General features: G+C 37.3%; 1 protein-coding gene across 3 annotated transcripts in view; it reads left to right on the top strand.

Annotated features, from left to right (window-relative positions):
• The first annotated feature begins 7,841 nt into the window (after window positions 1-7,841).
• LOC122884682 (collagen alpha-1(XIX) chain-like) overlaps window positions 7,842-26,235 on the top strand; it is a 98,295-nt gene continuing 79,901 nt past the window's right edge. For all 3 annotated transcript variants that reach the window (XM_044214910.1, XM_044214909.1, XM_044214912.1), the window contains exons 1-9: window positions 7,842-7,975; window positions 10,547-10,668; window positions 11,406-11,480; window positions 11,568-11,667; window positions 18,456-18,579; window positions 18,709-18,984; window positions 19,678-19,758; window positions 20,411-20,524; window positions 21,650-21,712. In XM_044214910.1, the coding sequence (XP_044070845.1) occupies window positions 10,581-10,668; window positions 11,406-11,480; window positions 11,568-11,667; window positions 18,456-18,579; window positions 18,709-18,984; window positions 19,678-19,758; window positions 20,411-20,524; window positions 21,650-21,712 (921 nt within the window). In that variant the 5' untranslated portion in view covers window positions 7,842-7,975; window positions 10,547-10,580. The remainder of the gene's footprint in view (window positions 7,976-10,546; window positions 10,669-11,405; window positions 11,481-11,567; window positions 11,668-18,455; window positions 18,580-18,708; window positions 18,985-19,677; window positions 19,759-20,410; window positions 20,525-21,649; window positions 21,713-26,235) is intronic.

Genomic DNA, 26,235 nt, shown 5'->3' with positions numbered 1-26,235 from the left:
AACATAGTCATTTTCAAAATGAGCTTCATAACCGAACAAAAAGAAAAATCAGTACTATCAGATATTTCTGCTGCTACTTGAGAAACCAATTGTTAAGGTGTTTCTACTTTTATATTCTTCAGCTTAGTGACTAGAGGGGCCATGAATCCCTAAAAGCCACTGTGTGTATTTATTTGAAGTATAAAAATGCATCCACAGCAATACCACTCAAGTTTTCAAAAAAGTTGACTCTTTAGAGGTATGAGCTTCTGTTTCATTCAGCAGGGGTTCCAAACTTGTGCAGCAATGGGATTATATAAACTTTTCCAGACTCAGTGTGAAGTGTAACAATCAGCTTGGGCTTTTGTGTGCACTGAGAAGTTCCACCCATATGTCAGGGACACTCACCATTTCTTTCAGTTATTATCTAATTTATCTTGCATGCAGACCCCATGGTATCTCAGTATAGAGAATTTGCTGTCTTTTCATTCTACCACCCTTTTCACAGATTTGAGCGTATAGTGTCAGGAGAAGTCTACTCCATTTATGGAGTACATTGTCCCTTAAATTACAACAGTCTAAGAGTGAGTGCAGTCATGCTTCACCATGTCTGGAATTGCTGAGACAAAATTAAATTATTACTTGAGTAATTACTTTTGCAAGGGGTATAACACAGTCCATGGTGACATTGAGGCTCTAAAGTTTCTGAAGTGAAAATAATACTTCTCTATATTGTATTGGGGGAAATTAGTCTGTTTCTAATTGGAATGAAGAACATTCTTACCAGTTAATTAGCTGGTCACTATTGTGGTTTGAACACTTTCAAATTCAACTCGCTAAAATCAATAACCATATATCCAAACTTCATTTATACCTCAGACTTTAAAAATGTAATTAACCTAATGTAATTCATTCACAACCCATTATTCACTTTCACAGGGAAGGTAGGTCTACTTAATTCATGCAATCCTGCAGGTTGGCAACGTGCCCTAATGGACACATGTACCTAAGTCTATTAAAAGGGGCTTGCTGAGAAAAAGGTAGGAAATTGTCAAGATTTCTGTCAATAGTGGAAGGATTTGGAGATTAGATGGCTTACTTTGATTGGTGTATGCTTTTGTATCCTTATTTTAATGTTGTCAGCTGTAGGGGTTCCTGCAGTGAGCAGATCATAAAACCCATGTTGCCTATTCCATGTTTTCTCTAGAGGATGATAGATGATACTTCTTTTTTCCCTGACATCCAAACCAACTTTCTCACCCCAGCTGAAGAGCACAAGAGATGCTGCAGAAATTGTACCAAATACATCCAATAGCTGTGGCCCTGAAGCGCTTGCAACCCTATCAAATGTGTCCTTTAATTCTGAAAATGAAAATGCACTGTCACCATTTAATTTGACCTCCTCCCACTAATCGAGTGAGAAAATAGATGGAGCTCACGTGACTAAAATAGACAGTAATAAAGCACAGGGCTTTTGGTTGGATGTGGGATGGGTGTTGTTGTCAATGTGATGTGTGATGTAATGATGTGGGGTCAGTTTCTGAATATATATATATTTCTAATATTAGCACTAAAGCTGCACTGTAACCTCAACTAAATCATCTTAGTAATGTTCAGTGGCCTCACCTTACTCTAACTTTGACTATAACATTAACTTAGGGTGTGTATCATTTGCATGTTATGCAGTTGGTCATCTTTAATTTTAAATTTATGTAAAATATCGTGTGAGCATTACATGAGAACAGGTTGCTGAAGAACACCCACAATCCAATGTACTATGAAGCAAAGGCAGTTTGTTGTATAGACAGCAGATTAAAATGCACAAATGTAAAACGAACAAATTCAACGCAGAATATTGTATATACAGTTACTAGGTGCAATACACTGTGTAATCACAACAAAGAAACAACAATGTCTTCCAGGGTCAAATATTGTACTTTTGATTGCAGTGCCATATAGAGCTGCAATGACTAGTCGATTCATTGATAGGAATTGCATTTAAAGCTTTTGTTACCTCAAATTGACTTTGGGTGATTTTGATTTAACACTTTATTTGAAATACTCATGCCTACTGCCTGCACCTGTGCCTCATGTTCAAAATGTGTTCCAGACCACTGAATGTGTGAGCTGATATCAAAGAGAACCAGTTTCACACAGCTGTCCCAGTGAGGTTGCCACTGACTGATTTTCTTTCAATAGATGGGTCAATTATATGATCATATTTCAAGAATGCCCCACAGAACTATAGCTGCAGGCCAAACTGACATGGTATTGTATCTTTTTAATTCTTTTTCTTTTACATACTGGAAGCTTTCATGCCCAGGTGAGCTCTCAGAAATGATGAATGAGACTCCTTAATGGCTTTTGTGATTTTATCACATGAAAGGTACACATCAGTGGTTATGTCTGCATACAGATTAGTGACACATAGTATGCTGTTTTTGTCTAGTGCTTTGCCATATGTCAGTTTAGTAAATGATCTGTAAAACGGACAGGTGTTTTGCCTCTAAACCCCTTCAACAATAGTGACTTGACTAGAATGATGAAGAATCAGAATACAGCAATTAACCTGTTTGTATTCAAGGCAAACAACTGCTTGCCCAAAACAATAGTGTTTGCTGAGGTTACACACATACATATCCAGTATAAATACAATGCTACACACATGCAGAAACACATACACCCAAAGAGGAGAGTGCTATTTGTGTTACATGTTGCTACTGTATATGTGTATACATGTTCATTGAAAGATTCAGTGCACCTATACTGCATTAAGCAGAACAAAGTACTAGATACTTAATTTGTCACAAGTTGGTTTTAAAGCCCTTTGCAATTTAACCACCAAATACTAATGTTGCGATCAACAGATTTATCAAAGTGCAGGCATATGACGTTGGTCACAGCACATTGAAACCTCATTCTTTGTATGCAGCTTCTGCTCAGCATGTTATCTTGAACACTCATCAGTGTTGTGACTAAGTGAATTGATCGCAATACTTTCCTTTTGAGTACAAATTGTGAAAACAACGAATCATAAACAGATTACACAGGACACACTGCAACTCTGGGAGTTGGAACTCTACTTTGTCCTGCAGCTACTGTATCAACGAGAAGTCATTTTGTTTGGGCGCTATGTCCAGATCATGAATACTGTCACTGAGAGCAGTTCCAGGCAGATCAATATACTGTGAATGTGTCCCATACATCAAATCACCACAATAACAACATCTTAAAAGCAACTCAGAATAACGCCACAATGTTCCATTAAGCTTCTCTCTGCCTCTCTGGTAAGCAAAAAAAAGTACAAAATACAAAAAGAACAAATACAATATATATAAACACATTTTATTCATGGAAAGTGGCTGTTGGAAATACAGTGAGAGGAAACAGTCAAGACAAGGCTGATGGGCAGATGTTAAGGACCACACATTGATGATCTCATCTACATAGAGCCTGCTGTAGGCTATATATTATCCACGAGGAATCGGACAGAATATCTACAGCATTGACTTTATTGGTGGAAATACTAAGAATACAGAGTCATAGAGGCACCCAAAACAGAAAATTATGCAGAAAGTAGGCTATTTACTGATCCTGGTTCAGCACGTATTGGCTATTTATTTATATGTCAAGTATCCCAACAGCCACTAGAGGGCAGACAAGCTTAGAATGAATAAATGTGTGATTTTGTGAGTAGATCAATTTCAGTGAAGATAGATTTTGTCCTGGAGATGGAATTTATACAATAAATCAAGTGCATGTGAAAGTAGGGTGCAGAGGTGAGCATCATTTTTGCTGACAGCCTTAATTTGCTCGATGAATGTAACGTTACCGTGTAAGGTAAAGGCAGTTTAATTAAAAAATGGTCGTGGCTAAATCATGTGCAATCATTTGACCTCACACAACTATTGATGCTGTCTGTGGGAGATGAATTGTAACAAGTATTTAGCTAGCTACTTCGTAACATTACATTACATGTGTGGCATAAAGTCAAGAGAAAATGTATGAAAATGTTATCACAATTCCCTTTGGTAAAGGTTACGAGTTATCAGTTGGCTAGTGTTAGCTAACTCATACCTTCTTGCTAACTTAGCTAATAGCCAAGGCTATGAGTCACATGTCACATGAATGTTTAGACTAATGTTTAGACTTTCAAACACAACCTTCATTCACAGGAAGAATGCAACAGGTTTTCTGTCTAGAGAGGATAGTATATACAATTTGTTTTTAACTTTTCTCAAATTGCGACTCTTATAGCCAAAGAGGGTAAATTAACAAAGTGACTTCCTTGCTCATCTTGAATGACAAATCACAAAATCGAAAGTGATATTATAAGGTAAATGGGTCTATTTGCATGTTGTGTCCAATGTTTCACAATTTTTATTTATAATATAATGATATTTTTGTTGAACACTGTGAGCCAGCTATCACTTCCAGCTGCCATCTTCACTTGGTTTAACAGACAGTAGTTGTAACTTAACGTTAGCATTACATTTTTATGTGCAACAGACACAACATTTTTCATTCCAGCTGGATATGGGAAACCTGAAATGTCTTCAAAACACTAGTAAGTGCTGCGAAAGGGTAAGTTGGGTATTTGAAATTCTGGCTTTTTATTTTTGAGGAAAATAATGGTATCACCAATGTAAAACTCTCAAATATAAAACAATAACTGAAGGCACAAACTGCCTAACCAGAAACGCATTTTGTCTGAATAAAACATGTAAGTGCACAGACTTACAGGGTAAAAAAAGGCATAAAGGGCAATTTCTGGTGATTATGTCTTGGAATATTTTTCGAGTCACGTCGGGCGCCAAACATGTAAATGTAATGTCTTGGGGTCAGAATCAGCATGACCATGTATTGCTTGCCACATCCCCCTGTCTCCCTTGTTATCATACTTTTCACTGAAGTGTGAACTGTCTATTGAAGCTGAAATGCCATTAAAATAGTATTTCAAAGGGCAGTTCCCCAGAAATGCTAGAAGAGTCTGGAGGCGTACATCTTTTCTAAGAGAAAATTTTGGAAAATCTGCCCTTTAATGATCATAGAATTAATTTCTGACCTCTGGTTTAATTTATATTTCTGTGTTTCAGCATCTAAGAAACAAGTCAAGAACCTCTTATCCTTGCGTGTAAATGATATGGATATGGTTGCTTGCATTATTTGTCAATGCAAAAATGTATTTTTTTAGAATTAGGATTATGATTAATCAAATGTTTGTTTGTGTTCTAAAATGTGAAAGAATAATGAAAAAAAAATAAAACAGTGTTATAGACGGCCTACAATTGCTTACTTAGTCCAACAGGACTTAAAACCCCAAAGTGTTCATTTTTCATGAAATGGAAAAACACCTTGAGAAGCTGCTGAGCTTTGGTCTCCAACTCAGTGCAGTGGAGGTCAGATGAATACAATTTAATTCACACCATTAAAAAAAAATCAACAGCAATGTTTCCTTTCAAAACAATGTCCTGGTTACTGTGGATTATCCACACACCTCACTGAACAGTTTTCCTTGACACTGCCAAAGAAATATCCTGAAAACCTTTGACAGCATGTGATTTATTGAGGGCTGTGAGTAGAGGACTATGTTCCAAACAAAAATAGCGAAGCAGAATATATTGGACATCATCAAAAATCATTGGTCTCATTCTCAAAAATTATGGTTGGTGATGGTTTGCAATGTCTGGTCAGGCCAATAATGGGCTAGGCTAAACATTTACATTACATAACAATTTAATTTCCCTATTTTTGATAAATTACTTTTTTTCAATGATATTGAATATGAATATGATATATTTCAATGATATTCTTTTTTAAATACTTTCACAGAAAATTTCTCAAACTAGTAAGATGATGCAGTCCCCAAACACTATTCTATATATTTTTGTGAAAGTTGAAAATTCAGTATTAGTATCTCCACAGTAGATTATGTTACTTTCTTAATAGAAAAAAGCTATTGTTTGAATTCACCTACTGAAATTGCACCATTTGATTAAAACTCAAATATTTTCTTTTCATAGTTCTGCCCCAATCTTAAAGGGGCCATGGCCTAACCTTAAAGGGTCAGTTCACCCAAATCACACAAAACAACACATTTTCCTAGTTACTGAGCCATTCAGGTAGTTTCTTTTTTATTTGCAAGGGTTTGGAGTTATCCACTGCTGAGACTTCTGCTGCCACCCCAATACAATAAGAGGTGAAGAACATTTTATTTGATGGAAAACCGGGACATTGTTTCTTTTCAGAATTAACCATCCACAGACCTCAGAGCATTTATTATTTCAAGTATTTTGTAAAGAAGAAATAGTTCCACTGTTATAAGTGTTATAAGGTGCCTTGACGAGAAGCTGTAATTCCCTCCCTGCAGAAATATTGGTTTCAATGTAAAATAACCTGATTGTAGATGGAGAGGGTGTCCTTTTTGTTTAATGGTGAAACTGTCCATCTAAAAGCCCATGCACAACCTATCTATCAATCCATTGTTAGTCAAAAAAGGCACTCCTGAATTGCTAGTAAAACGAGAGCCAACACTGAGGGCATGAATCCACCAGACTCAGTCCAGTCAGTCCATTTCCACCACCACCACTTTCATGCAAAGTGTTTTTAAAAAAAAATGTAATTATGGAATTCCAGTGACAGAAAAATACAGTAATGATAGCCATTTTCTTATGTTAACTGTGAGAAAGGCAGCAATTAATCAGCTGCCAAAGATTAAAGTAATTCAGTCCTCATTAGAACAAAACCAAAGGCGTGCAGAAAGGCTGAAAAAAAAAACACTCAAAAGAAAAAATGCTTATGTTTGTATAATGTTCAACAAAGAAACATAGCCTGATCTCTGCTTCATTTAAATTGTCTGTTGTTCTTTAAGCCATTTCTCTTGGTTTCTGTGTTTCTTTCATCACACTAATGAAAAGTATGTCTGTCTGTGTGTGTGTGTCTCTGTGGTGAAGGGGAGGTTGCATTGAAATCACCTGTCTAAACAGTTATGTGTGTGGAGCCTGAACACCTGTTTCTGTGGACCGGGTGTCTGGAACTGTTGGTTTGCTGATTCAACAACAAACTTCAGGGGACAAAGTACCTGTGCTTTAACCTTCATTTAGTTTTCACTAACACCTTCAGTTCTGAAAACATAGAAATACAACAATATGGATATGGCATATAGAAACTCAACATGAGCAGACCCCCATGGGTTTTGAATAATGGAGGAATTAACAGCCTATAGTTACACTGATCCGACTCAGCACAACTCTTAGACACTGTTAGTGAATGTTGAAGTTGTTGCCCTCCATATAGCAGTATAGTATTGCCACATGGCATTTGCGTCTTCTGACTAAAATAGTATGTGTATGGAGTATGTTGCTGCAGCGCTAGGCCTGCCTTTACAGCTGAGAGCTGTTTGTTGGATCATCAATAGCCTATTCTGCTCATTAAACATGTCTAATATGCTGTAGGTCTCATGTGATGAATAGACAGATAAGCTTGTTTTTTTCTGACTAGTATCAAGATGAATTATATGTCAAGACTTTTTGTATTGTTCCGTTATTTACTTTTAAGCTTGACTTAGTTCTTACTGCCAATAACACACACAGAAGCCACCTTAAAGGCAAGCAAATCCATGTGAATTAGGCCTTCTATTCAGTAAATGTGATAACATGATAATACATCAAACAGTGTTTTATTTCCGCACCTGGCTCAGTCAAACTGGATTGTTTGTTTGAATCCCCGTTGGGCATTTATTTCCCCTAATATGAAAGCTTTCAGTGGGTTCCTCTTGTTTGCTGAAGTCTCTGTCAGTGCATTTCAGTAATAATGACAGAGTGGGAGGGCCACTCGGTGCAACTAATAAGGACCGCGATCTAGCAGGCGATCCCACTGTGACTTTTATTTCCAAGTCCTGGAATCCGGAATCAGACTGATCGTAATCACACATGGATTATGCTTTTTTCGCTCTTTTTTATTTCTTTTTGCCTTAGAGGAAACTTTCTCAGCAACTGTGAGTATACCAAATTAATTTCACAGTAAATTAAAAAAATCGTCTTAATGTAAATATCAGCGTGTAAACCTATTGATACCTCTCTAACGGACACCTTTTGCATCTGTTGTCGCTCGGTATTAAAGTGTTGTATTTCTTACGCATGGCTTGATCTGTGTGTTCACCGGGACACGTGCCATATGAATTTATTTCTGATTTATGAACGCTCTGCTGCAGTAAACATGTACCGTATTGCAACACTTGTTAACAGCAAAGTGCGAAATGTGCAGGACACTGAAAGAATATCAGCCTCTTCATCCCGTAATTATTAAAAAATAAAACCACCCAGCCAATCAGCGGTCGCGCAGAGAAACACGCTTCTTTGAATTTTGCAAAGTGTTACAGTGAAGTTATTGCCATTGACCGAAAGTGACTGAATGAATGATGGAGAGACAAGGACAGAGTAACTTCACTGAGGGGGTTTAGCGTTGTGCCTATCCTCTCTAACTGATGTGTTTGCCTGCAAAAATATATTCACTGTGTCAGTTTAGGTCTGAAATCCATGCAGGTTTACAGCAGATGGTGCAGCAGCGTTGCTTTAGCTACACTAAACTGCATGAGGTAAAACAACGCGTGTGAACTATACAGAATCCTCAATAATAAGAATCAGTCATGTAAAGGTGTAGAGCTACTGTGACTGCACGGTTCGGCTTCAGAGCTGCATGTATTGCATGCATTTGCAGAAATGACTGGAATAACATTACGCCTTCACACTGACAAGGAATGTGATATCTCTGTAGTGCTACTTGTCTACAGCCCATGCGTGGTTGTAGTTGTAAGTGGCATGGTCACTTCATCTCCAAGCGCCATGATACTGTAGGCCTGCATGCAAAACTTTATGATCCAGTGGGAGAAGGCACAAGTGCTTGCAGCATGGATGGGAAAATTCCTTTGATTCAATCAGCGGCAGTTTAAGAAGGAGAGTATCATGAAAAATACTATTGGTCACACTTTGTGAGAGTGTGCATATAAATTAAGTTAATGTGTTGGGCTGTATTATGGTCAGTGGAGGTCAAGTTCATTACTCAGCTCTGTCTTCAGTCGTTTCTCCCCAGTGGAAACTGGGGATAAATGTGCACCAGGAAGGAAGGATTATAGTCTTTGTAAGGGGATTACAGCTGTGTTGTCACAAAACTACATTACTGATAAAGGCATGTTTGTCATTATGAGCTATGATTTGCACTTCATTTTCTGTAGGATTGATCAAAAGATCTAACCTGTTGTTTTGCGAGAATAATCACAAAAGCAAATTGATTTTAACTTAATTTATTCAGTGTCAGTCCTGGATAATGTGTGCACCTGTTTGTAGGCTCTACTGAGTTTCTTCTTTCTTCTTGAAAGCCTTGAAAAACAATGATTATCACTATTATGGCAGTGCACCAATTTTGCAGGCAAAGTAATCCAGAAGTTACTGAAAGTGTTTTGTTTGAGTTGGAATAGTCCCCTAAAACTGACTGCACTTTACTGACTTTACTCTGGAACATACTCTTACCATCCAGGATGTCTGCTCTAAAAAAATCTTGCCTTCTTTGCAATGTCATGACACTAATGCAGAAGATTTGGTTTGGCAGCCTAGTCAAATAGTTTATGAGACCTCCTTGTAACAGGAGGTCTCCAGGTTTGATCCTTGACGTCCTTGACCAAGACACTGCTGACAGCTTTCAGATCAAAACACAACACAGTGTTAATAGAGTACTACAGAAACAAAGATCAAGGCTTTGGCATTATGACTAAAGCCAGACAAGACAGTGCATGAGGAGCCAACAACCTTCTCATACAATTACTCTGTGACACATACTGTAAACTTAATTTGGAATATAAATAAATTCAGTTTGGGAGGAGAGTAGACTAACAACCAGCGATAGGATATTAAAAGGACATTATCACACGACGTTGCAGAGAAAGTAAAATACTGATGAAAACATCAGACATAGTAAAATCTCCCCATGTTGTGTTCTGAACAGATGAAGCGCATTGGCACAGTTCCACAGCTAATCTGTGGTGATGACATACAGACCTAATGAATCACAAACTGTCTATGGAGAACAAGAAGCAGCTTGGCTTTCCAGTTAACAACCGAAACTTTAACATAAACATAGCTTAGAGTATAATGATTTAGCTGCAGTATAGACATCTCCATTCATCACTGTGTGGCAGGTGTTCATGAAAACTTATGAATGAAGGACCCATAAGTGCATTCTCCAGTTTGAGTGACTTTACATAAATACACAGAGGATTTGGGGACATGTGAGTGGACATGGGAGTGGGGCTGTAAAATAGGAGAATCAGATATGATTTCCAGTTAAAACTGAATTTTGCAATAGTACAACTTAATCTTATTTAGTGGATGCTTTGCCACATTGTTTGCTTGTGTCTGCTGTTAAGTTCTGCGTATTAGTTCTGCATTTGTTGGCACTTGCATGTGGAAAAATTAGTGTATGGCAAGTGTTTCCTTCATTATTTCAATTTTACTAAATATTAAGATTGAATTGAACTGAATTGTAAAATAAAAATTATTCTGTTTGCATCCAGGTTTTCACGTGGATTGCTTTCTAGTGTCAGAGCCATGATTTGCTTCTTAAGATGGACTGCTTTCCTTTGGACTGTAAATACCATTCCTTGCACTTTTGGAATGGCAGTGAGTGAACAAACAGGTATGTGTGTTTGTTGTCCACAACATATGTCTTTAAAAAGTGGAGTGCCATTTTGAAAAACTGATATATTTTAGTATAAAAGTACCAGTTGTGGTCTTTCTCTTAAATGTTCTAGTGTTTTTATCTATAAAATGGATGATCTCTCATTGATGTTGAGGTAAAGGACAGATAGACACAGAGGTACACATATGGCAGATGGACAGGTGTTAAATCTTTGATGATTAAAAGGCTTTTGCTCTGCTTTAGATAATCATGTATTGAAACTTTGAATTACATCCCAAATCCATGTGTAGAGGATAGCATATCCATACTGGTGTTAAGCCAAGCACATATACCTCTATAGATTTATGTTTTTGGTTCAGGATTTATTTACAATGGTAAACAACCCTTTTCTAATGCAGTTATTTGGGGAATCCACTTTATATGTTTGAAAAAGTCTAAGAGTGTGACAGTTTTGAACAAAAACTATAGACTTGTACTATCAGTATTCAAGTCAGTCTTAATTTAATTTCCAGTACATTTCAGGGTCTTGCAGTTATTTTTTAAAGTTTAAACTAAAGTTTTGAAGATTAATGGAAAAAACTGTGGATTGATGTGGATTTCTCCGAAAGAAATTTAGTTTTTAAAATGAAAGGAAATGCACTGTGGAAATGAATCATTCAATTTATCACTTGTTCTTCTATAATACTAGTCAAAACTGGTCCAGCACAACCAACTTCTTTGTGGCTTTCCTCTAGATGGCTCATGTCCCCCTCTGAGTGTAGAGGAAAACAGGTTTTCTGATATTTTAGATCGTCCCCTAGACATCACAGGTATGTGCTGAATGAACACAATTGCTTTGTAAATAAGTCAACATTGGCTTGTTTAAATCTAGTGACACGTTGTAATCCCGTTCACAGGATTTGATCTCACAGAAAAGTTTCTTCTCCGAAAGGGAACGGTCACAGAAGACCTGCCGTCATTTCGTTTAGGAAGCAGTCCACTCATTAAGCCAACAAAGTGAGTAGCATGCATGCATTTATTTTCTACATCATTTGGGTTCAGATGTTGTACTCTGGTTCCTTATGACATTTGAGGATAACTCATGCAGACAGCCTGCATGTCAGCCATAACCCAGTAAATAATCTCCCTATATGCTGCTTCATTTCTACCCCTCCCTTGCTCTTGCTATGGAACTGCACAATGTAAGCATGCTATAAGATGCAGTCACTCATGTGTGGCCAAGGCTATGAACAGTATGAAACCGCAGTTTTCATTTGGTTTAACATGTAGACTTTTACTATTTTGCTCCCTCATGTACAGGTTCTGAATACAGAGTTCTGGTTATTTCTTAAAACTCAAATATTGCATGACCTCATGATACTGTAAAAATAGCTCATATATTACTGCCGTTATAGATCTCTGTTGTGCAAATCATGATGATGATTTAAGCTTGCTTTCCTTCAGATCTGGTGACATGCTAAGAAAAAAAAAACTGTGTAGCCATAACTGGATTTCATGAAAGGGTTGACTCGAGGCAACCCAGATATGCGCTGCTCAGAGCAATAGTTCCATTTGCCTTGGCTAATAAGGGCACGCTGTGAGGTGAGCTGTTAGACAGGGAATAATTTGAACAGAATTAATATATATTGCGTTTATTCTAGAAATCTCCTAAGGGCACAAAGTGGGACATAAAGGAATGAAAAAAAGTCAGAGAACGTATAATAAGACAGAAGAATTAAAATAACCACATAAATGACACACTAAGGTGCCATTTACTGAAGACATTTATTCCCCTGGTCAACTGGTGGGACTGCTCTGTGACTTCACCTTCATGCTGAGATGATGATATAGTTGGAATATGATTTTGGTATAATATTTATAAAGGCCTATTGCACTTTTACATTTAGTACCATCAGCTGTATCAAGAAAGACCAGTGGCACATTATGAACCTATACTGGTTGCCAAACTTGGCTTGGGACAGTGATATTTTGAATTTTAAACAAAAAAAGTATTTTGAATGAACAATGAACATTGTTTTGTGCCCTTAGGTTGTAACAGTGAAAGAGAACACTTTGTCATTCTTTCGGGAGGGGAGGATATTTTTAGCATTTTTACATGACATGGAACTGTAAACATTTACTGCCACTCTCCCTCTGGCTAGGTGAAAGAATCTTTGAGCCAGGTGATTTGTGATCTCCTTCCCTGTTCAGTCAGCCAGCTGAAAATACATTTACTTCAGCCCTTCCCTCAGTCTGGGCCCATAGTGCAAGAAGATGCTGGTTCTCAGTGACACTGCTGACAGTGTCATTGGTTATAGTGTCATTGGTCATATCCAATTATCTAAGTACTTTGACAGGTGATACTGCATGTCAGCTGAGGAAGGAAAGCTTGGGCAATTGCATGAAGCAGGAGGCCCCCTCTGCCCCTGCCACAGCCACTAAAACATTGCTCATTTTACTCGCAGGATAAGCAGCAATAGATGCTCGACTTTCTAGATCTGGCTAATGTTCTGCCAGCTCCTTGGCACAGCACACATTATGGTGCATAGATCGGAGCTGACACAGTCAAGGAACATTTGTGTGAGGTGACAAATTGCCCTACAAAAGGCAACATGTATTCATAACGTGCTTCTATTCAGTATTAAAGCACAGTGTTGCTGTCTGTCTTTAGAAGCATATGGACTATGAACTTCTGTCTCATATTCATTTCTGATTCATATAACATTTATATGCGCTACATTTACATTTCTAATTCAAATGTCTCTTCCCTATCCACATTACACATTTTCCTATATATTGAGGCAATTCAAAAACTTACAGGCTTTGTGGAGCTTTCTTTCCTTAACTGTTTAGCAAAAGAAGATCAATGACTGGTTTCCTTTGCTTTACTTGTATGACGCCCCTCCCATTTTTTGTTTGAGACCATTGTGATTTGTGAACGCTTTTCAGGTGTACAGATTAAAGTGCCTTTGGTATTTAGCATTGTGGGTAAGATTTTTGGGAGTATCATGAAGGTTTTTTGTTCTGGTTACTTTGGTTACTTTTGTGGAATTAGTTTTGCTGGGTGTTTGATGGGAGCAGCTTTTGTCTCCTATTTGCAGGCTGAGGGTGTTTGATCTCAAAAAGAGACCAACTGTTTTTGGGGGTTTTTTTCACTTTAGTGTGGTAGAGAATGTGGGAGAAGACATTGTCTATGGAACATTTCCTTGGTTTTCGGAGGGTTGCCAGTTTCTGGTTGCCTTATGGTTCTGGTGGAACCAGTGCATAAGTTTGCCACCACCAGTATCTGAGGACTAGGGTTGAGACTAGTTAGATAGTAAGCGGAATTAGTTAGATAAGGCTGGGGAGCTTGCACTCCGTGGTGGCTATCTTTGACTTCACCATTGCACATGTTCCCGTACGCGTATGAGTATTTGTTTTTTGGGTTAACCTCCTGGTATGGCTAATATTGTGAAATCAGTGCTTTTTGTCTCATTTTGATCATGTGATATAATGTCAAATTGCCTCTGAGCAACTGAATTTGTTGCTTTGTCTAGCTGCAGGCCACTTAGTGTTGGACACTTGTGATGAGCTTTGGCACTCAGTCTGAGCTCAACATTTTGGTGTGTACTTTGGGTCAGGGGTTGAACCTCATTTCCTGCTGACCATACTCCTAAGTGTTCTATAGCCCTCGCTTTCCTTAATCCTGCAAAAACCAGTTCTGCATTATAAGAATCCAAGAGGACAATTAGAGCTGATGTCAAGGTGGAACCTTGTGCTTAAGAGTGCAGGGGTGTGATGCCTCTCCCACTGTCTTGAAGGTTGTATTGCTTGCATTGCTGATATTGCTGATTTCCACACACCATTGTTCATTTGTTAAATGAGTCTCTTGCGTAGACTCGCTCTTTGTCACATTCACTGAGCCAGTTTGTGACACTTGCTATTTGCAATAAGGTAGCAAACAGTCTCACTGGACTATAGTTTTTTTTGACTGACATTTCAATCCTTGTTTTGCAAAAGTTGGAAAAGATAGCTTTTAGACTGCAAAATAATGGGACAGACTACGCTAAAACATGGGCATCAGTGTATTTGAAATGTAGATATAAAGGAGCCATTGAGACTGAGATATAGTGTATCAAATCACCAGGGTTTGTGTTTGTTTATCAATATGTGGCTTCAGTGGTTTGTGACTGCCGTGTCAGCTAATTAATCATATGGGTTTACTGCAATCAATATTGTATAGACTCACTCTTTCTTAAGTCAGTCTAAATTATTTCTGGAAAATACAGTTTTGCCTGTGTCTGCCTGTATTTTTTGATTTTCTGTTTAGAAATATATTTTGTAACCATATATGTTGACGTCAATGGCCTTTTAGCCCACGGCCTCACACATGCTAGCAGTGTGAAGTGCTTTAACCTGCCTGCTCTTACTGTCAAATCCACATCCAGGGATTGTAACTTGTGTCATGGGGTGTGTATGAGACGTGACATGGAACTTCAGCAAATCACTGCACCCAGATAATGATTTGAATGCATGGGTCTATTAGCTGCCTATATATTAAGGTCTCAAAAGGCATTCTTTTAATGTATAATTACTAATTATTAGTTGACTTTATTTATAGTTGCTTGATAAACATTGTTTACAAGTATGTTTTATGTTTTACTCCATCTAACAGCCCATGAAGCTAAATCAATAGACTTTAGTTCTCTGTTCTAGTTCCCTGGTGAATTGTACATGAACATGAACAAGGTATACAATCATTTAAATGTATTTAAATTTACATGCCAAAAACTGAACATTGCACTGTTTATGCAGCTAGAATAAAATGCTGTGCATTGAACTTGTCTGGATTTGCTGTTAATTGATTTGTATGAGCTACAGTACCTAGCAACAATCTTCTGGCAATTATTTGGCAACATAATAGCATACATAGACGGAAAGTAACATACATGTTAACAGTTGTATTTTAAAGCAGTTTATTTACATAGTAAACATCTAGCTATTTGTACTCAGATGTCAAATACGGCCTGAAAAATCTACAGAGAAGTCTGGAAATTTGACTCTGGAAAAGTATGGAATTTTGAAATGGAAAATGTGTAGGAACCCTGGACTAAGCAAAATAAAAACAACTGAGGCAATTTGTCTAATAGTAGCAGCATTTTTGTCATGGCAGTGATTTTCTACCAATGAACAATTTCACATTTTGTCAAAACAATTCCATGTTGATCGGAGGTAACAAATGACTCAAAATGAATTTTACAGCATCTCGTCATGGTGGCAGATCACACATTTTTGAAAATGTTTGTCTGTTGTTTGTGCCCTGTTGCTATTGCAGTGTTATCTCTGCATTAGGTATGGGTGCAGAGGAACACTTACTTACACTTGAATGATGATAACATAGCAATCTTACACATCTCAGCTACTCACATGCACACTCAGTTATATAAAGTCTCTTCACTGGTAATAAATATCCTTCTTCTAGATCACAGGTGTGCAGTTGATTTGGCTTGATTAGTAGCAGTCTTCTATCATGCTGGCAAGAACAGCAAAACCACATTTAAACAGGAAAGGGGACTCATGCTGAGAGCAAGTTACAGTCCAATGATGCATTTAGCGTATAAACCGGCATTGTTGAGCCTACTTTGATCTGTTGGAGGATTGAGTGTCAGTGATAGGGATGTGAGCCAATTAGGCTAACACTGAGGTTTGATTGTTTCAGCTACAACAATCGGATTACTCTGTCTAATTTAAAAGAATCTCCTGGATATGATTTCTAACAAGCCAGGACACTAAAGCCGCTTCCGGGAGATCATCTACCAGACCGGTAGTGTTGCTGTGACATTCTGTCAAACCATTGTCTCTGATTATACAAGGAGTAATGTCAGCCAAGCAATATGCATGGTAAAATAGATTTTCCAAGAGTGGTGATAGTTTCCAGAAAGCACATGGCCACTCCTTATAAAAATGGAATTAGTTCTGATTATAACTCTTGTGGCAGCAAGGGTGTTACTCTGTGATCTTTTGTGCTTCTCCTGATTATGGATGTAGTCACTGAATGTAATCCAGGAGGCAGTTATGTTTCTTCCAAAACATATTTGCCAATGCAAATTAGTTATATATAAATGGAACTTGTACGAGACGGGGTTGGCAGAATCACATACAATATATTGTAAAACGTTTTTTTGGCATTGTAGCATGGGAGCAGGGGAAATGAATGCAGGTCCCTTTCTTTCATTCATTATCACTTAAACATGCAGATTAGCATTTTTCCAAAGACTCAGTGTTTGAAAAACAGTGTTTAAACCAACCTACAACGAGCTCTGGATTTAGCCATTTAGCCACAGATGGCAGTCAACACGAGGTCAAGGACCTTAACCCTCTGGGCCCTCGGAGATCAAGTGTGCCACACTGTACACAGACCGTGTTTTGAAATAAGAGCACTTAGTTGGAGACTTTGCAAAGAAGGGTGTGAACTCCAGGGCCCTAACAGAAAACAGCCTTACAGTGTATTCTGCGGAGTATCTCAGTTATATTAAACCTGCTTAAATGTATTGTGTTCCATAACTTGCATTTTAATGCATAATGGAGTTCTCTTTTATATTTTTCTTTTATGTTATTCCCTGCTTCTTATAATAATGTGTAATACATTTTGTACAAGCGGTTACTATATGTGCAGCATGGAAATATTCTGTGTTGAATTTATTTTATAAATCTTCATTTTTATAAATTGCCCTGCCTCTTTTCATATTGATTTGCAGCTGAAATAGTACTTTAGCCCTTGGGCAACAAATAACCTTCCCAGTCCTTGGCCTCTCAAAGAAGCATTTGATTTTTCGAGCGCTTTAGCTTGGTGTATTTATCATTTTAGTCATGTACCGTTTACACCGAAATCTGAAAGAATTCAAGGGACACAATGGAAGAGGGTATGAAGCTCTGAGAGAATAGGAGATGATGTATTGGAGTGAAAACTAATTTCCAACCTGTCTGAAGAAACTCTCTCTCTCTCCCTCCCCCGGGCTGTGCTCTGCCTTCTCAATGACCTTATCATTGCATTATTATTATTTTTGCTGATCTTGATTTATTATGTTTATGCTCTTCCACTTTTGACTGTTAATCTGAGTGTGGAGTTAGGGCTAGGGTTAGAGTATTTTGAAGGGTACAATGTTTTGTTGTTCTTTTTACGCAATGTATAAAATTAGGAAGGGCGTCGGGGTGTGGGCTGAGAGATGAGTTACTGAATAAGCTGTAATTCATATGAGAGTGGGTGTGATTTGAAATATGATATTGTTTTTCCTATATATTCTCTATTTTCTCTGGGTATTTTGCTTCTGCTGGAACACATTTTCAGCTGTAAACACACACTTGTTATTTGACTTTACAGAGCAACTGAGGTCATACACATAAACCTATAGCTGCATTGCACTAGGCACCTACAACCCTATAACTGTAGCACATGGTATCTCAGTAAGGTAAAAGATTAGCTTCTGTGACTTTGAATCAATTTCTGTATGTTTTCATTATCTGAGTGACAGGGAAGCCAGTATAAAATTCATCAAGCTAAATGGAATCAAGTTGGTCAGGTTTATTTATGTGAATGTCTCTGCAGCAGGAGGATATTGAAATGTTTTATTGATCATTGAAGTTGATTGGCTGGTTCATTGTTCAGCCACTAAATGCTTTAAAAGGATTTACATTCAATGTTGAGAAATGACACTTGACACGGCTATCTTTCATTTTTATGATGTTTCAGTTTAGATTAAGATTGGTTTAGATTTTATTTTTATATTCTGTGAGAATCTGACTGTGTTATATGATGTTTTTTTTAGATTAATATACCCAAATGGGTTTTCAAGTGAATACTCACTTGTCACCATCTTCCGAGTAAGAAGAACTACAAAGAAAGACCGCTGGTATCTTTGGCAGATATTTGACCAGTCAGGAGGCAGTCAGGTGAGCCCCACTGTATTTTTTAATGTCACATATCAGTTTCAGTATCTACAAATATGCTAGAATATGATGGGATGGATGTTTTTACTTTGTGACAAGAACCCTGTTTTTAAACTCTTCTTTGCTCCTCAGGTATCTGTTGTGGTTGATGGTGGCAAGAAGGCGGTGGAGTTTTCTTTCCAGGGCCTGCTGAAGAACGCTCTCCGCTACACATTTAAGAGCCGTGACCTACATGCCCTCTTTGATCGTCAGTGGCACAAGCTGAGCATTTCTGTACAGTTTAACATAGTCTCCATTTACATTGACTGCAAGCTAATAGAAAGGAGACTGACCGATGAGAAGGACAACATTGACCCCAGTGGGCGCACGCTCATCACTACGAGAGTGGAGGATGGGCGGCCTGTAGATGTATGTCCCATGCAAACATCTTTTTTTTGTCTTTTGCTAAATCTACACTGTGTCATCTAAGGATTTACCAGTGTTGGTGGAGTTGTTTTATTCCTCTCGTCTCCAGTTTCGATCAATAAAGTACTATGTTCACATAATTTTTTAAAAATGCCCTCCCAATGCTGTCAAAAGGTATTTAAAACATGCTTTAGGGTCATATTTTCTTAATCTGTGTAAATCCTCTATTGGGTCATATTTGTTACTCTCGTTCTCAGAGATGCCCCAAAGTGCTAAAAAAAACATTAGGCCAGCTATGCCATTTGGTCACCCAAGGCTTCTGAGTAGAACTTGGCTTAAGTAGCATTAACAGCTGACTTTTTAGTCCATGTGATTTGTAAAGATGTAAGTCAGTAAATCCGAAAAAATGCTACGGTTCAAGTTCTGCTGTGAAGCAGCTGCAATTCATGCAGAAGTTGAAGCCTTTTTTAAATTTGATGTTTCAGGTTTAGATGTGAAGTTTTTGAACTGTTTTGCTGGTAATGGGAATGGCAGTATAAGGACAACTTCAGGCTAAAACAGCTGACAGTTTCGAATTTAAATTGTACTGTCTTAACCAGTGAGCAGACCTTTGTCAGTAAAAAGAGGAGCATGGTGTGATGATGAAACTATTGTATGATGCTGGAATGGTCCCTTAATGTGAGCTCTTTTCCACAGATTGAACTGAAACAAATTCTAATCTACTGTGACCCTTACATGGCTGAAATGGAAAATTGCTGTGAGCTACTGCAGCCAAAGGTAAAGCGCTATGATGTTTCACCATGGTAATGTAACACCCACTGTTTATTTTAAATAAAATGACAACAAGCAATGAGTAGTAAGAATTTAACTTTTCTGTCCTTTATCATTTATAATGCATTTCACAACTAAAGAAAAAAAAATAAGATATATATGTAATATGTTTGCCTTCAAAATTCTGAGACAGAAAACTGTACTTGAGTAGATCACTGATTTACGTACATTCATTTTATCTTATGCAATGTGATCAGACAATGAAAGTGTAACAAAATTTTTGTGTTGTCCACGAGGGTATGCGTCCCCAGATTGAAACTTTACAGTGACAGTGATTCCAAATGGGGAGATGACCTTTGACCTCTTACCATTACATGTCTTCATAAGCATGCTGTCATGTCAGTGTAAAGTTACTCCTAGGGAATTGTCACAACCTTGAGAAGGACGTATCACTGCTTGACTGCTTAGTACTTTCTAAGTCTCGCTGCACAGTATGCATTTTACATTTGTTATTTGCAGTATGTAAATATATGCCACCTAAAACCCAGGTTAGCTTAGATTAAGTGTGCTGCATTACAGTGGGTTTTGGAGTTTTTTGCCATGAAGCAAACATGACAAAGGAAGGTGCCTAATTGGTGAAATTTCTGTATTGATCCAGTGTGAAGCCGAGAAGACATTTAATGGGACTTCCCCTCCCGCGGTTACAGCCCAGCTCCCCCAGATGCTGTCTCAGCCGACCTCAATTGACAGATGTCACTGTCCAGCTGAAAAGGTACAATCAATTCCACCCAACAAGGGCCTCTCATTGAGTAAGTGTAATGTCTATTGTAACTGAACCAGCACTGATTTACACTGCATGCACTCAATCCTTTATAGGCGCTAAACAGCTAGTTAAAGGACATTTATACCAAAAAGTATTTTCTTTGGATGCCAACCACAGGCAGTATAGCCATAATCTATTAGTAAACACAGGTATAATTCTCCCAAACTGTTCAAGCACGGTAAATCTGCACCCTGTGATAAATTTGTGAAAATGCAAAAGGATTCTTTCAACTGCAAATATTAATGTTAGATTAAAATGCAAATTGAGACCTGAAAGCATCATGGGAGCAGATGGTACAGCTCCAAGGTGATGTCCAATTCCACACCCAGTCTTTTATGATTTTTTAATTTTGCCTGAAAATTACAAAAAGAATCAACAGTCAAATCAACGTCTTGGGGTCCTAGATTAGAACACAATAAAAACACTGCTATTTCAGTCAATATCACCAACTGAATACCAACTGAACTGATAACAAACATAGCTTTTAGTTTATATTCCTGTATATGCAACATCCATACAATAACAGCTTATACTCTATAACAATGTGTAGCACTATGCATTGTCATATATCACTATGGCAACAGTAACTAATAGATGATGAACCTAGAGTTTTTTTCAGGTCTTATGTCATCATCAAAATTAATTCAGTTTAGATGTGGGAGTTTTCTTTAAAAATGCACATAAGACTTATACTATTAATAAACTAATTTGTTCCCATTAGTTACTGGTTGTACTGTTTTCTTTCTTTTTTTCTGCTTTAATAGCACCTAGAAAAGTAAATAGTCTAAAAAAGTAAATAGTCTCACTTCCAGCGATTTGTTCTCTCTTTTGGCAATAGGAGGGCACAGTCTTAAAGCAATTAAACAAACCCAGACCAAGAGAGTGGCTCACACACGCCTGCCTCTTTTGAGACTTATGAATCAGAAGTCAGAACCACAGTCCAGTATCATAAATGTCCAGGATTTATGTTGATGGCATAAATGTGTGTGATAAAGAGATCCAATAGCAATAGCCACATTTTCTCTTTGATTACAAGACATCTTTTAATCCTACTAATGTATACTATGTGCACAGGAAAATGCTGGTCTGCAAGGTGTAGTTGGACTTTCAGGACAAAAAGGGGATAAAGGAGACAAGGTATGGACAATATTTTTATGATATTGATATATGTACTTATTTGTTCTTGGTATTTATTTAAAAGGAAACATTCAGGGGTTAAGTGAATGTTAGAGATACAATATTTTGACTGCAGTCTAGACTTAAGTAAGTGGGCAGCATCACGTGCAACATCCACAATTCACTGCTAGTCTTACATAATGCAGAAAAATTGATTTAATCATAGAGAGTATTACCACTGGGCCACTGTTTTTGTCTCTTGTTGTAAATAACCATACTTTTGTTCTCAAATGAGGAAAGTTGCAAGGTCTAAATGTCAAGAAAGAGAGCAAGTCCCTGTAGAACAGATTTATATTTTGTCATAAATTCATTGTTAGAGGAAGATGAATCCATGTCTCTCTCAGCAAGCAAATGTCTATGCTGTACTGTCTGACAAAGTTTCATGTTTAGCAGTCAAGGTCCTTCAGAGATGCTACCATACAATTACCTTTACAAAGTGAATTTTCTCCCAAATCTCCCAAAGTGTGTGAATTGGGAAATCATACATTTGTCCAATCACTAGAAAAATAGGTAGTTCAAAAAGGGAAGAATCCTTTCTCCATGACAGCTCAATAGACGGGTGGAACTGTACATGGTAAATGCCCAGTCACTGACAATTTTGGGTGTTGTGTTGGTTGGAGGACAACAAAAAACATAAACAAACCACCAAATACCCAGACAAAAAAGTATTATTTTTCCCTAGACCAATCACATCGTTTGGAGTATATAATCCCCTTTTAGCTGTCTGTGCAAGGTTAAAAAAAGAACCAAGGAAGAATGCGTTCGGCTATGAATGGAATTCATACGGATGAACAGGTGGTGGTACTGTATGCCTGATAAGACCAGATGGCTTTTGGGGTCAGTGTCCTAATTACCATGATGTGGCTGTGGGATTAAGATATGCAGGATGACTGTTAGACTTTTGTTCCTGGAAAACCATTACTGGAAGGCAGAAAAAGCGACACACATATGAGTGTAAAATCATTATACCTGTAGAGCCCAGCACTGGAATTTGGAATTGAAAAATTGGGAATAATGAGCATATGATATATATATATGTGTGTGTGTGTGTGTGTGTACATATACAGTATTATAGCTTTATATTTGTAATTATCATTATCATTTTATATGGTTAGGTGACAAGGCTCTTTAAAACAGTCATAGATGGTTGTATATTAAATGTGGGAACCCATTTTCTTGAATTTTGTAGTCAGGAATATAGAATATTTAAATTAAAACTGTGTGTATATAGCAACAGATTGTTCTGATCAGATTGTAAATGTGTTATAATAGGCCTCTAATAACTCTTAATTGACCTAGCAGGGATCAGCGCTCAAGCTGTAATGTGTCCGTGTATGTGCACATTGAGTGTGTTGGTGGTGCTGGTGATTAATTACTTGCTGCTAATTGATATGACTACTGTATATTCAGTGGGTAAGAATGCATCAGGCAATTTATCACATGTATCACATGTTCTTTTGCAAATAGTTATATATTCCCCAAGTTAGTTTTTAACTGCAGCCAAAGAGCACACCCAAAGAGACCCTTAGTACACATTTTTTTATCTGCAAAGATCATCTGTGTACAGAAAAAGCATGTTCAGAGTGTACTGAGTAGTAGATTTCTGAGCTGTTATATTACAATATAATAGGCCATTCCATTTTTCTATTATTTCTGCAGACCATGTCTTGTGAGTCAGTGGCTCATACTGTTAACACCTGAAATCTAATTTCAGGTCTTCAACAAATCAATACTTGGCACCATTTGTTTACTTACTGAACAACAAAATTTATAACAAATCCTATTACAGGCTTGAACACTAAATCAATGAAGTTGCCCTCTAGTTTGATGGTGGTAAACTGGCACCATCAGCTGATAACACCAAACCGTTGTTTTTACTCAGAAAAAACATATTCTTCATAATTCATTATTTATATGATGATATTGGACCCATTCTTCCACTTTGGATTAATAGTATGTTCAGGTAAATGTGATTTGTTTGTCTAATTTATTTGTAATTTGCTGAATCTGAAGTTAATAGGTTTTCTTTGTCTTTTCTTTGTCTACAGCATTCTTTATTTACATGATGAAATGTTAAAGTAAATATAAACAATTATTGTATTATATTCTTGACATTTATTTTATTGTAAAGACGAAGTGAATATGGTGTCAATTTCTGACCTACTTCTCCCCATTGTTCCTCCAACCTCGGGTCTGGAGAGGTTCATCATCATCTTCGTTTCAACCTCCTTTTCCTCCTAATCCCCTTGTTCACTTCCTTCATTTCCTTATACGTGCAAAGTGTAATGACTTGTTGTTGCAGTATGAGCGATGAAGACATACTCAGTGTGGAAAAATACCAAATGTAATCTAAGGTTAAATCTTGGCTTAATAAATCTCCGGCAAGGAGGCATTTGTTTAAACGAGTGAAATCAATACTTTTACAGGCACAGCAGCTCGAGTGCCACTCCAGCAATTAGCACACTGACAGTGGTGCTTTGAGATAATTTAATTTACCTGATTCAGAGTCTGAATTAGTCCACACAAGCTACAATTGCTATGTTTGATAGACGGAGGTACAATCCTCTTGGTTAAACATGGCAAGAGGTTAAGGTATATTTGATTTACTAGTGCAGGCAGAGCTGCATATGATATGATGTCAAAGCATATACTGCTTTGACATCATATCATATGCAGCTCTGCCTGCACTATGCCATTCACTGACATTAGCTGACATCACTCATTTTAGTGAAATAAGCAACTGGAACAGAATCATCATTCTGAGCAGCAGATACTTAAAGACAACAAAATGTCACTGATGAAATGATGATGAAAATGTTTCTCACGTCTTGTGGGATTTGCAAATGTTTATGTGCCACTACCACTGTGAGAAAAAAAACAGTAGAAAAGTAGTTTATTTTGAGCCATCTGTGCAGTATATCAGAAACGTCATGCTTTGACATTATCACATGTAGTAATTGCTTTTCTCTTATTCGCTCTGACTTGTTGCACATAAATCTGTCCGGGATATTGATCCCTAAATTTCCAAGGGAGTTCCAGTGACTATTAAACAGTGCTGCACTCTTAGATTTACATTATAATACATTAAAAGGGGGTAACACAGTCATAGCAAATACTGTTAATAAGGTAAGCTCATGAGACTTTCAATTATAAACATGAGCATCTCAATCTGTATGAGATTAAAAAGTAGTCAGATAGTCAGTATACCTATTAACAATTTAGCTTGACTTTGTAGAGATTAATCAAGACATCTGGGCAATTTAGAGCATTTAAAATACCCATAATGAGAACTGCAGGCCAATCATTGTGACCTACACAGAGGGTTTCTTGGGAAAGTGTGTGTGGATTATTTTGGCTGTGTTACTCCAACAGAAAGTACTATCCCGCATTACAGTCAGAGTTTGATGGAGGATTCTAATTCACTGCAAAAGGATTAAACTTCTATGATTAATCCAGAATCCCTCAGGAAATTAAACAGATAAGGATTGGGTTATAAGAATGCAGCTTACTTGAAAGGAAATCCATTTTCTATGGCCCTGCACATAAACCCTGGTATTACTAGATTTACTGCTCCTGCATGTACATGCAAAAGAAAAAAACACAGGCATAATGGTGAAATTAAAACTTCTTCCCCTTTTACAATCCCCTTAATTTGTTTTGCACCATTTACAACTCTCCTGCCCTTATAGCTTGTGTATTCAATTAGTAACCTCTAATTCAATTTATACCCATTGTACCGCCAAAGTGAATAATTCCAGGAATTTTATTCAATTTTATTATTTATTATTGCACTGACACAGAATTTTGATTAGCTGTCAAAACCCTCCATTGTTCCTATTCTATTCATCAGTGTTAAAATATTATTATATTTTCTAAAAAGGGTTTTGTGTCAGTGGTTGAATAGAAAATTTAAATGAATGAAGACAAAAATGAAAGCACTGTGAAATAGTTACATTCTCATATACATTTTATAGGAGGTTTATCTGCTCTTAACGAATGACATCAGCAGCTGTGAATGTTTTTTGTCTCACGTCTCTCATAATCATCTAATTACTGGCTCCATGGAAAGTATTACATCTTTCCACATCATTAATATCTAGTCAATTGTTCACTTCACTAAAGAACTGTGTTTTTATGGATCAAATAAAAGGTAGAGTGGGCATGTTGTCTAGAATAGTGGGTTCATAACCCATGGTATAGAGATAACGTCTTAGTTATTAGGTTTGGCCACATTTTCTTGTTCTTCCTAAACAAGCCTATTAAGTTCTAGCAAACAGGGCTTGAAATGAAGATGTGACCATGAATGGGCATCATGTTTAATTAGATTCTTAGCTTGCAGCAAGTTCTGTGTTAGCTTCATTTGTTGAATACTTATCTACTTCCATCTTCTCTGTCTTAACAGTATTGTAGACAATTAGTTCCCTTTCCTTTCCTTTCCCATTCTGTCTTGTCGTATACGGTTCTGTAATGTTATACCCCTAAGA

Source organism: Siniperca chuatsi, linkage group LG11 (genome assembly GCF_020085105.1).
Source record: "Siniperca chuatsi isolate FFG_IHB_CAS linkage group LG11, ASM2008510v1, whole genome shotgun sequence".
NCBI classification, from domain to species: domain Eukaryota; kingdom Metazoa; phylum Chordata; class Actinopteri; order Centrarchiformes; family Sinipercidae; genus Siniperca; species Siniperca chuatsi.
Note: the sequence above shows the minus strand (reverse complement) of the source record. Positions and strands in the feature narration are given on the sequence as shown.